At 34.2% G+C, this 12849-nt stretch overlaps 3 protein-coding genes across 5 annotated transcripts; 1 reads left to right on the top strand and 2 right to left on the bottom strand.

The window, feature by feature from the left end:
- Positions 1-408: 408 nt before the first annotated feature.
- Positions 409-1683, bottom strand: LOC119644188. 3 transcript variants are annotated; one of them, XM_038043713.1, is made up of 3 exons: positions 1577-1683; positions 1348-1494; positions 409-1218 (listed from the first exon to the last, which is right to left on the bottom strand). In XM_038043713.1, the coding sequence occupies exons 2-3, from the start codon at positions 1480-1482 to the stop codon at positions 583-585; spliced, it is 771 nt and encodes a 256-aa protein (XP_037899641.1). In that variant the 5' UTR covers positions 1483-1494; positions 1577-1683; the 3' UTR covers positions 409-582. The 3 variants fall into 3 exon arrangements, with proteins under 3 accessions (XP_037899641.1, XP_037899642.1, XP_037899643.1); XM_038043714.1 differs by having other exon boundaries at positions 1559-1682; XM_038043715.1 differs by having other exon boundaries at positions 1611-1681.
- A 247-nt stretch (positions 1684-1930) lies between these two features.
- Positions 1931-2613, bottom strand: LOC119644191 (DNA-directed RNA polymerases I, II, and III subunit RPABC2-like). The gene is made up of 2 exons (XM_038043717.1): positions 2482-2613; positions 1931-2370 (listed from the first exon to the last, which is right to left on the bottom strand). The coding sequence occupies exons 1-2, from the start codon at positions 2508-2510 to the stop codon at positions 2004-2006; spliced, it is 396 nt and encodes a 131-aa protein (XP_037899645.1). The 5' UTR covers positions 2511-2613; the 3' UTR covers positions 1931-2003.
- Positions 2614-3238: 625 nt separating this feature from the next.
- Positions 3239-4855, top strand: LOC119644190 (FAD synthase-like). Its single transcript, XM_038043716.1, has one exon. It carries the CDS (start codon positions 3938-3940, stop codon positions 4679-4681), a length of 744 nt encoding a protein of 247 aa, XP_037899644.1. The 5' UTR covers positions 3239-3937; the 3' UTR covers positions 4682-4855.
- The last annotated feature ends 7994 nt before the right edge of the window (positions 4856-12849 follow it).

Genomic DNA, 12849 nt, shown 5'->3' with positions numbered 1-12849 from the left:
TACCAAATTTGGACTATCTCGACCTGTTTTATGGATCATATCGTATGTAAGAATACTAGGAAAATTGATCCTTTGTAATTTCATACAAAAATACGAATTGTGTTAAACAATTCGATGTAGGATAGGACGGCCTTGCCTTATTTGTTTTATGGTGAAAAACCGAAGTCTTCAATACTTCTTGAAGAAAATTTGTTCATAATAATAATTGGAACTAAACCTTATCAACCTTATGGACATTTGGACCACATTGGTTTATTTTATTTTAAATATCAAAGCACATAACGATTTTTAGAGATCACATACTCCGCCCAAAGCTCGGAAATGCCAATATTTCCGAACTTACGTCTTACTCTTCCCCTTTATCTTGCACCTACTGAGATATTGTTAAAACTGTTCAGTAAAATAATCTTACAGGATTGATGTTTATTTTATTATTTCTAATGGATTGCTGTGCACTTGCATTTAACAGGAAGAAAACACATAGACTATTACGTACACACATTTATACATGTAAGCATTTTAAAACAAGTTTTTTACGATGCATTTAAGTTTAAATTTCAATAAATAACAATTTAATCTGATTTAGATTTTGATATGAATGCCTTTCTTCGCGGCAATTGGTAGTTTCTCACCCTCGAGGAAGGGATTATTATCTGTTGGATGATTGTAGGAGAAGAATTTTTTAACAACGCCGCCATTCGGATTGGAGTTCTCGAGACCATTATCATTTTGAAATTGATGCATTAAAAATTTTTCCATTGTTGAAGCAATTTCACTATTACCACCACCGCCGCTACTGTCCTGGCCGGCACAATCGAACATATGCTCATTATCGCATGTACAATCTTGGGCTGCTTGATATTCTCGACTAAAAAGAGCGGTGTTTTCAAATTCCGAAATGCAACCTTGTGTTTCGTCATAACCGATTGGGCAGGGGTTTGGAGGATTACAATAGGCTGGTAGGCTTGCATCGGTCTTAACTAAAGATGGATAATGATTAGGCGCCTCACCCATGCCACCCGAAACATACTGATGGCCCCACAATGAGCTATGTTGCAAGTATTCTTGATCGCGTAACGAAGGATTTGAAGCAACCGAAAACATATTGCGAAATTCATAATCATCGGGTATATTTTGACTTGACGAACGTGACACTAAATCAACGCCTTTAGGCAAATCACCATCTATATCAAAATAATTGCTCACGGTATCACCGTCCTTGTAAAAATGTAAGATTACAAATATCAATAAATTATGATTGAATAAAAAATCAATTGCTTTAATTTGTTAGAAAAAAAAGGACAATTCATATAAACGCTATGGTGATTTAAAAAAAAAATAAAATACCTTGTCCATACGATTCAATAGTTCACTTAATAAAACATCAGCAAAAATGCTTTCCTTAGAAATGGGTGTGTATGTGTGTGTGTATGCCGTAGCATATTGACAGGCCAAACTTAAAAACAATACGTACTGCAGCATTTTGCGATTTATCTTAAAAACAAAAAAAATCACTTATTAGAAAAAAAAAAAGAAAAATTAATTTAGTAAAATTTACTGAATTTTATTCAATTACTTTATGCAATTTTTCTTAATTTTATCGATTTTACCAGCGACAAGTTGTATGCTAAACAAATTCTTCTTCTTCTGCCGTTAATCAGCTAAACAAATTAGTAACGATTACTTTCGCCAATAACGTATAACATACTTTACGGCATCATTTTTGATATCGTTTAAACATGTGATTTTTATTTACATTTTTTATTAGAGATCAGATGCTGACAGATTAGTTTTTCCAAGCGAGATTCCCATGAGCTCTTTTATGCGCAAAAAAAGAAAGCGTCAAAAACCAACACTTTTACTGTTTTATTTCGAGCAGCTGGTGTAGGGGGAATAGCCGAAATGCATGCTTTTATGTCTCCTAACACATGATCAATCAATTTTTATCTAAAAATATTTACTTTTATTCAGCTTAAAATTTAATATTACACAGAACGTTCTTATTAATGATCCACTATTATTAGCTCATCTATGCTCCAGTCTTCATACGAGTGATCGGGAAGAAATCGCCTAATAATAATGGGAATCTTCTTTTGTTTGAGTTCTTTCATAGCAATTTGCAAGGGATCTGTCTCGCCTTCCAATTCAACCATAATTGGAGCGCACATAGCTATTTGCAAAGCTCTTGTACCTAGTACACGCGCTCGCTCGTACTTTGTCATATATTTTGTAGTTATTCTTTTTGCTTTCGGCACTCCCCCACCCGCATTTCCGGGAACTATCATTTCAATATTATCCACTTCTTCTTCCGGATTGATATCATCAATGTTGTCCTCTTCGTCAACATCGTCAAAATCATCACCACCAACACTAAAAGAAAAAACAGAAGAGAAACAACGTGGTTGAGCGTCTACATGTTTAAAATCTATTTAATATTTTCAGAAATTCATCTAATATTTTGTTAACGGTCACTTTACTTACTCCTCGTTATCATAATCTCCGTCATCCATAATTTTTAAGTTATCAAATCGAATTTATTTCCAGTGAAGCAATATAAAACTGCAGAATCGTTTTTCTGTGTAAATCTCACACTTCAGTAAAGAATTAATTGTTATTGTTTATACATAATGTCATGTTGACAATGATTGCCAACATCGTTTCATCAGCTATTTTTCGTATCGAACATATAAAAAATTATAATATATATATATATATGCATTAAAACTTTTATTTTCATATTCAGCTTTTCAGAAAAAGTTCCTCCTCTTAAAATTCTCAGCAAAAGATATTTCAAATGTTTTCCTTGTTAACTAAAGTGGGAATCGTGGTAAGAGTTTTAATAATAAATACATGAAGGCCATCTTGTGTCCGATAGGAAAGTTTTACACTTGTACGCTCTCTATCAGGTAACTTTCGAAATGTTTAGCTAATTTGCAGAACGGAAGTAATACTCTATGCTAATTTACAGAAAGAACGTAATGGTCTATGTTAATTGCAAAGCCGTCGGCAAAAGCCCCAATTTGTTCCTCTTTTACAGCACCACTGTAAACATTCTTCAGAAATAAAACAGCTGTGTGATGTAATATAATAATATTATAAATTCACCGCAGATATCATGTTTGAAATTTTCGTAAGAAGTTCGAATATCAAATAAACTAATTTCAAGTCACATTTACCGTAATTATAAAAATATAATAATTAATTGCTTGCGACGTCGACGTATCAAAGAAATAACAAAATTAAAAAACTTCAGCTTTAGACTTTGTACCAGTTAATTTGTTTATTCTAACGGCAACTCTGGGCACATTTTTTCTTCAGAAATAAAACAGCTGTGTGATGTAATATATTAATATTATCAATTCACCGCAGATTTTATGTTTGAAATTTTCGTAAAGAATTCGAAAATCAAATAAACCAATTTCAAGTCACGTTTACCGTAATTATAAAAAAATATTAAATAATTGCCTGCGAGGTCGACGCATCAAGGAAATGGCATAATTAAAAAACTTCAAAGACATCAATAACAATTTCTAATTCCATAAATTTTAATACTTTCGTTAGGAAGAAACGAGAACTGATGTACTTAATTGTAAACATCGGTGGGCCATTAGAGCAGAAATCGAAAAAAATCCAAAACGAAACCAAAGCAAGATACATGGCCGAGCCGACAGCATAACTCAAAACAAAAAATAATAACGCTATAAAAGCATCATAAAGAAGCAAATTGGAATTGTAACTTATGGAAAGAAGCAGCAGCACAACACTGACAGAGCGTTTCAAAGAATTACTAAAACAAGAGATAAAACCAAAAACAAAAAAGGAGAAAACATAGTGACTTTATAAAATCAAACGAAATCCTCACAGAAAAAAAGGCGAAAGGGAGTCGAAGGGAGCAAGCAAGAAGCATTGAACTCGAGCGCAAATCTTAATTCGCGTCATGTCGATAAACGCAGTTCTGGAAGAGAATGGCCTTAGGGCAAACCCCGAATCGCTCTTGGAATCGAAATATAATTTCGAAGAGACTAAAAGCAATCTTCAGATTAAAGAGAATTCGTTTGAAGAGCTTTGTAAAAAAACTTTTCAAATGTATAAAGCTGAGGAAGTGGTGCTCTCTTTCAATGGCGGCAAAGACAGCACTGTAGTTCTTCATATGCTCGCCCGCTTTTTCCAGAAAGATCACAATCTCAAGCATCTTAAAATACTCGCATTATTTATAACGGATCCCGATGGCTTTTCGGAAATTGATGAGTTTGTTAATGATTGCTCCAAACTCTATAATATTGAATTGATTAAGATGGAAGGTACTATTAAACAAGCGCTAGAAAGGATGTGCAGAGAAAGGCCATTAATTAAGGCGGTGTTTATGGGCTCTAGAAGAACTGATCCTCATTGTGAACATTTAAAGACAATGCAACCCACTGATCCCGGTTGGCCGGCATTAATGCGCATTAATCCAATTCTTGACTGGACATGCCGCGATATTTGGCAATATATCTACGTATATGACGTTGCTTATTGCATATTATATGAAAAAGGCTTTACCTCGATTGGCAATAAGAAAAATACTAAACCTAATCCTTATTTACAAGTAGCTGAGTCTACGACAGGAAGAGTTTTGAATTATCGCCACGCGCATGATCTGCTAGACAACGATAATTTGGAACGTGCTGGGCGCGTATAGTTTAAGCTTTAAGCGTTTTCCTTCATCTTTATCTTTTTTCCCAAAACATTTTTTTTTCAAACCTTTAAAACAATGTATAAAATCCTATGCAGGCAATTAAGTAAGTAAAATAACTGTTAAGTTTCTTTAGTTATAAAACCAAATAATTGTTAAAATAGCTTGAATTTACCAAAAAAAAAAAAAAAAAAACGATGGAAATAAATAAAAGAGATGTAGTACAATGATATGCGATACGAGGACAAGCCGAACATAGTTTCACTCTAAATTACAATCAAATACGAATAATAAACTATCCAGTCGTGGATGTTAAAGTAAGGCAATTATTTGTAGACTTTTTTTAACCTGAGGCAAGTGTAAAAACATTACACCATAACCATCTTGTTAAAACGCGTTAATTTTCGTAACGATGCAACAAAAGGACATTGTTTTCAAATTGGGCCATTTTATGGCAACTGGTTCGATCCACACCATTTTAAATAGCATGCATTTTTGGCCTAAACACGTTGGTGTGCTAATTTTCCTCCACTAAATCAAAAATATAACATAATATATATCGATATAAAATTGGGTGACCCGATTGACAGGTGGACATGCTTAAATCTATTCAGAATCTGAGGCTGTTCAACAATAGTGTTCCAAACAGTTTTATTTCTATATTTCGCATATACACACGCAGTAGTATTTACGTATATGTTCTCAATAATTTGTTCGTTCACACTTCTCAATAATTGAATATGTGTTTTATAATCTATGGGCGCGGTCGTGAGCGGGGATTTTGATAAGGCTGAAGAATTTAATTGTGAAGGACTAGTAAATGCGTATTTAAGTCGCCAAGATTATAAACATATCTGACGTTTGCAAACAGCTCTGGGACAAACACAACCAGGCCATTGGCAACATTTAAAATTCTGTTCGTTATAAATTTGAAAATTAAATTTTGCAAAATTGAGGCAATCGTGACCGTCATCAGTTAGTTGTCGACAAACGTTTAATTTATTTGTATGGGGACTGGGGATAGCTTTCAAGATCTCAGCGATTTATATGTTTTTGAGATTACAACAACAATGGTTGGATAAAATTCTGTGCCCATTCTGAGCAAATCTATATTTAATGAAGATGGGAAAATTGTTTTTTCCATATCTCCCTATGATTTCATATGTCTTTCATTCCAATTTCCATACCTGCTTTTGAACTGTAAACAATATTATATGTTTTTTTCCATACCACCTTTTGAATCCATATAGTTTTCAATCGAGTTTCCATACCACCCTATGATTTCATATGTTTTTCATTCCAATTTCCATACCTCCTTTTGAAATATAAACAATATCATATGTTTTTTCCATATCTCCGTTAATACATATTAGAAAATATTCTGAATTAAAGACTGAATTATCGTGGAAGAAATCTTTCAATAAAGCTGATGGTAAAAAGGTTAGAGATGATTTCAAATTAATTTATAAAACCATCAAGAAATACAAAGTTCACAAGAAGAAATCGAAAAAGGAATGCCAAGATCGTGAAAAAAAGTTGATAATGATATAGCAGCGCGACAAAAGAAACGTCAAGAGAATATTAATAAGCGAATAAAAGATAAGCAAATTCGAAAACTGAAGAAATCCAGCAAAAAGGGACGAGCTATACCGAGGTTTTAATAAAGCATATTTAATTCAAAAAATAATCCTATAAATCTCGTTTTCTCATTCTCAAGCCGGTCTGCTAACATTACAACCGCCATTATCTTTCCATGACACAGAAATAACCATTAGTCCTTATAGCAGCTAAATATCAGTCGGAGCTATTGCATAAGCATTGTTGTTAACATTAGTATTATTTTAAGTTTTATTTCAGCAATAGAACTTTTCAAAGTGAGAAGAAACTGCTTCAAAAACCGATGCTGCCCAAAAACATTGCTAGAAAAATTTTTGTTGTGATGTTAACATAGATTACGGAATAACGAGCATAGCGTTTTTATTGCTTACATTGTTTAGCTTAGGCAATGAGCTAGTTTCCGTGCATTCAATCTTTTGCACGGAACCTCTGCCGTTACGAAGGCCCACATAGATATTTTCGATCCCAACTAGATAAGACTAGAACCACTAGTTGCCTTTTTTGTAGCGAAGGAATGAATACAATTTTCTATGGGTGACATTACCTTCCCGCACCTTGATTTCCACGAATTCCAATGGCCCCAAATTAGGTTCCTTACAATCGCTGAAAAGAAAAGAACGCCTTAGAAAACATAAAGTTTGCTCGGAATACATATCTTTTTACAGAGATACAGCTTCATGACTCATGATACCATCCCTTTCCGCGCTATACAGCAGATTTAGACTCTCTAAGCGGGTTTGAAAAACACAGGCGTACTCGGCACGTTCATCAACTGGTTCGCTAACATTAGGATTTTTGGAGGGCACTTTGACAGACAATATTGTTCAAATTTAAAACCGTACGCGCAGAAGGTTCTTTGCTACTCTTTCGCATGAAGCCTTTCAAACTTCTTTTGGTCGGTTTCACGTTCCGATAAATAAAATGTCTCATTGACACGAGTCACACGTAGGGCGTGCACATAATGAGTCACAAGAGCCCACGGAAAGTTACAAATTCCGGTGGATTTCTAGCCAAAAAAATTTTTTTATAATGATCATAAAGAAATTTTAAAATATTATCAAAGTCGCCGTTTCCAATGTTTTTTTTGATCGCAAGACTGAGACGTTCATTTAAATTCAAAGGGAACTGGTCCATGGCTGGTAGTTTCAGATAACGCACCTCTCGGCAGCTCTCATTCGGCTGAAAGTCTAGGTTAGTGTCAATACTGTAAAACAGCTGAATCGAAAAATTTGAGAAAATTATATTTTAAATCAATTACAATTTGTTGCCCTACTTACACTAACCTCTTCACACGTTACGCCAGAATGTCGATGGCTGACAGTGCGGACGTTATTTTCGACCCCGTTCCACATAACATTTTATTTTGAAAATCCGTTATATGAATGACTGAATTAAGGAAAGTTGTGACCTGTAAAATATATGAGCAGCAAGAGGAAGACCCGTACAAAATATTTATGGCAGTGAGATGGACCTCCACAGCGTTCTTATCATAAAACGACTTTCGAAACTGTAAGTAATAATATCTTTGTGTTGAGTCGGTTACTGGACAATTCGGTAAAAACTAAGGAGTACATAAAGAGCAATTTCTGTTTCCATTGATACACGTGCTGGTACCTGGTTACAAATATGCAATGATACCAGTCAAATTAGTGACCTTCAACGTGTATATGATTATGAGATTCATCGCTTAACGAATCAGCACATTAAATATTAAATATCACACCTTAGCTGAAGAAGAACAAAACGCTCCAAATTAAAGGGATATTTTTATGTCTCTAGCGACGGATATTTATGGCATTAATTTTATCGCATATTCAGAATGTAGTACTTTACGCAGAACTGAAAAAACAGTTTAATAAGCAAAATGTCGCAAGGAGATTACGTTTCAGAAAAGATCCGGGAGATATTTACAGAAAATAATACCTGCTGGCGTTTGCATTCCTAGCAAAAGATTGATTTTCATAGAGAAACGACGGTTTCACATTTATGTCGATGCCTTTTTTTTTTCCTTGTTTATTTCTCTTCTTCTTCAAATCAGAGGTTTAGCAGAAAAATCGGAGGTTTAACAGCAACTTTGGCTGGTTTAATAGAAAGTTCGGCTGCTTTAACAAAAAATTCGCGATATATATTATCAAATGAATAATTTTACTTTTCTGTTTCTTCACTTCACGACAAATCGTAGTATTTTTAACACTTGGCTGTCATTTACAAAAAAAAAAAAAAAAACCACCCAGTAGTCATATAGAGCCTGTAAGATAGTCTAGAAGCTTAAGACGGAAGATATTATTAGATCGTGAGAAAATGCGGAATTCAAAGAGCAAATAATCCCAGAAACGTCTCGCTCCAACCAGAAAAGAACTTTCAAAGATTAATCTACAGGTTCTACGAATATAAATTGAAGAATTTCGTGTGAATCTAAATATATCACATAATAGAGAGGAAAGGCCCTATCTCATCACGTCAAGATGAAAATCAACTAACTTATGATATTTCGTAAAGTCGCTAAAGGTACACTCTTTGAACATACGACATGGTCTCCACGCTTGAAATTGTACACGAATATGAGAACCGCATTGATCTTTCTTTGTAACCTATTAACAGAAAAGGCAGATACAACCTCGAGGCAATACGAGATCTGCGGCATAAAAAAAGCATGAGCCAGTTTCCGTCTAACATGAAGAGATAGATACGTATTGGTAGTGTAGGTCATCATTAGCGTACCTGAAACTTGCCTAAATATTATTAGGTGAGTATGCTTCGCAAACGAGAGATCATTGTCGATCGTGCCGCCCATGCACCTACAACACCTGCAGTATAAGAAGAGCATGTGCAAGTTTTCGTCTAACATGATAGTTAGGTATTGGTAGCATAAATCGTTATCAGCGTACCTCAAACTTAACCAGACATTACGTTATTAAACGTTTCCAACCGGAGATCATTGTTGATCATGACGCCCAAGCACATGTGAAAATAGATAAGTTCAATTTTGACATTACCAAGATAGAAATTAGCATAAGAAGAAAGATTGATAGAAGAAGAAAACATAATTACTTCAGCCTTAGAGTGGTAGACATTTAGTGCAATTCCAAAAATGTCCACAGCGGCACACGTCCTCAGCAGTCGTTTATATCGTGTTCAAAGGCCTCGTTCGACTTACGATCACCATTAGATAACTGAAAATCACCGCATGCAATAGCATCTCACATGCCTCAGAACTCAGCTTTAAATGGATATATAACAGTGATCCAAGGATGGATATGTGGATAGTTTTCCTAATTGAAAGAAGTGTTTTCTCAAAATTCGAAGAAATAATTGTATATTCCTGACTATGTAAGAAATGTTTGCGGGGACTTTACACATGTTATTGTTTTGCTCTCTCTCTCTCTCTCTTTTTCATGTAAACATAAGTGAAAAAAGCATTTCTCATTTACGGTTGCTTGCTGTATTTGTTAAATTTGCAGAATTTTTCAGTTGTATTCTTCATATGAAAGAGAGCAAACTGATTGGAATAAAAAGAGGAAAAGAAGTCGATTAAAAATGAAGAACAAGAACTAGTTGTGTGGGAAAATTATAGCATAATTGACTTTAATGTAGTTTTTGATGTGTGCAAAATAATGTGAAAAAGATTCTTAAGATTCTTGGGAAAACTAAAAAAAAAAAAAAACAAATTCAATTTAAACATTAATGTCGGCCATAGTTTATTTTTTAATCAATATACAGAACCGATATGATATTGAAAAAGAAATAAATTCCCACTAGAACGTTTGCGAAACTTGTATCTACGGTCGGTTATTATTATATATATCGAGAATTAATTACAAAAAAAAATCTTGAATTGAACATCAATTAGAGCTTTGTACACAAAGCTGTCTAAGGCCTTCTCCTCATGCAACAACGAAAACTAAGGAACATCTGTTCATTAGTTTTTTGTTTTTGTTTAGCATTTAGGAAAGGCGTTGCACTCATTTACTTCTATAGCAAATGCAAGTCGGGCCGGTTGCTAGATGTACACAGAAATTCACAAAACAAAAAACAATAACAAGTCCAAATGAACTTAAATGGATACAAATTCCAAATTTTTTCAAACCCAAACAAACAGTATAACCGTTGTGCAAGCAAAGCGAGATAACTAGGCCAGTGTTAAACAAAAAAAAAAAATAAACCGGTATCGACAAATAAATGCGAAAGTTATATAAAAATTTTTTATCAAAGTTTATACTAAATATATGTAGAGCATACATATACATGTATACACATAAACCTAATATAGCTATATATATATATTAGATAGGTAGGTATAAAGACGTAGAAATAGAGGCAAAAAACATACGTACACGATAAGTACACAATGTGACAAATGTATATCACAAATGTATATTTGTGCCTGTTATTAAGAAATGTAATGTGTGAATATGTGTGTGTGTGAGAAAAAAGCTTATTCAAACCTCCAGTTGTATGAAATGATTGTGAAGAAGGGAGAAAATAAATACATTTTTTTAAGTGTGGAACATTTCAAATTTGGAATAAATCCAATTCTTTGTCCATACTATTTATAACCAATTGCTGTATGAAAATATGCGGCGAAAACTTCACATTATCAAAATCGTTCCATGTCTATCCACTCCATACATCGTGTTAAGTGTCGTACATATTGTGGAGTAGCATAAAGCTTTATAAGGCTATTAATAGTTGAGGAAAGTAAACCCTATGACAGACGGGACACTCTGATCAGGAATGGGTCTAATTCGAACTTAAAATCGAACTAGAATTTTCACAGTTTAGCAACATCAATCTGAGTAAACTGGAGGTAAGGAAGGAACGGAATCTTTGATCTTTTCAGAGTGTCAACATCGTTCAGGCGTCTTTTAATGATCGGTGAAAGTGTTAACATCACTGAAGGGTTTGTGTGATAAGTTTGAGTATCTGGCCATCGAATAGAACACACACTACATATACATAATTTCGTAAATTTATCAAATGATGAACATTTTATGGACCAAAGATTCCATGTAGGATCGGTGCTAGAAATAATAATAAATTTGTTTAGAGTAATTATTTGTACGATGCAAGGTATCCAAAAAAGTAATAAATTGTGAAATTAATAGGTGCTTGCGTTAATTTTGATCACGTTTTCACTTGAAAAAGACATTTACTGAGAAAAATTTCACGCTGGTTATGGCAGAATTTCCCATCCGAGCTACAACAGTCTACCCTGTATAACTTTTGCATCAAGTGGCCAAAAAATGGTATTTTCAATCAATTCGTGTTACCACGTTTTAAACCGTTGAACCCACAACTAGCAATTGAGATATGATGGAACAGCATCACCATAGAGTTCTGAAAGTGTTTGACGAGCTTCGACAACACGGGCTTTCTTCAAATCAAACAACAAAAGTAATGAATTTGGAAGAAGAAGTATTGTGAGGGCTCCCTGGTTAGTGTCGGCATACGGAGGATAAATCAATGAAATACCTAGGAATTCTATTGGTCTTGTGAACTGAGCGCAATATTTTGAGGTAATCTTTGATTGCAAACTTAACTTTGGCCTTTATACGGATGATATTTCTGAAAAAATTTTTGCTCTTAAGCTATGGGGTATTTACAATCTGAATGGATCTTTCTTTGCCCCTTGAAGTAAAACATGCTATTGTTCATTCTCTTCCCATGTCGCACATTAACTATTGTATTGAAATCTTTTCCGGGCGTTTGTCACATGCCATCAGGGCAGGCTTCAAGGTGTTGTCAACCATCCTAAAATCGTAAAATTCTTCTTGCTGCTAGGAAATGGTTACAAAGCTCACAAATATTTACGTTATAACATCTCTCATATATGACAATTGCATGCCTTGCTGTTATGCAGACACGGGCCACCGTTAAATTCCCTACAACATCTTACTGTTATTTATATAAGGACTTTTCAAAATAAGTCTTTACAAGGGATGTTGATCAAAAAAGTGGTTCGATCTGTACTATTTTCAACAGCGTTCGTCTTTGGATCAGAACTTGTTGTTGTATCAAGTTCCATCAAAATATCTCCAAAAATGCGTCATGTAGGTTGAACACAATAGAATAAAACAGATAAACAGACGGACAGACAAAGTTAGAATCATTTTCTGAATCTATCTGCATAATAAGTAGTGGGTCGTTTTCAAGTCACTTTGAGTGTTGTATACGCCGCCATTAACTTAATACACCTTCGTATCACGACTACTGTCGGATACAATGAGTTTTTTTGCATTGCCTCGCTATAAATAATAATCAATTGAATGTTTTATTGAATTTTTGTCATTATATCAAATTTCATCAAAACATTTCCAAAAATTTGGCACACAAACACACAAAACACAAAAAAATAAGATAGACAGACAGACGGACAGACAAAGTTGAAATCGTTTTCTGAATCGATCTGTATAATAAAAAGTAGGTCTATTTCAAGTCTCTCGGAGTGTTGTACACGTCCGCATTAACTTAATACACCTTCGAACCACGACTGCAGTTGGGTGCAATGAGTTTTTTTTTTGCATTTCCTCGCTATAAATAATGATCAATTGAGTGTT

Source organism: Glossina fuscipes, unplaced genomic scaffold (assembly GCF_014805625.2).
Source record: "Glossina fuscipes isolate IAEA_lab_2018 unplaced genomic scaffold, Yale_Gfus_2 96719, whole genome shotgun sequence".
NCBI classification, from domain to species: Eukaryota; Metazoa; Arthropoda; class Insecta; order Diptera; family Glossinidae; genus Glossina; species Glossina fuscipes.
Note: the sequence above shows the minus strand (reverse complement) of the source record. Positions and strands in the feature narration are given on the sequence as shown.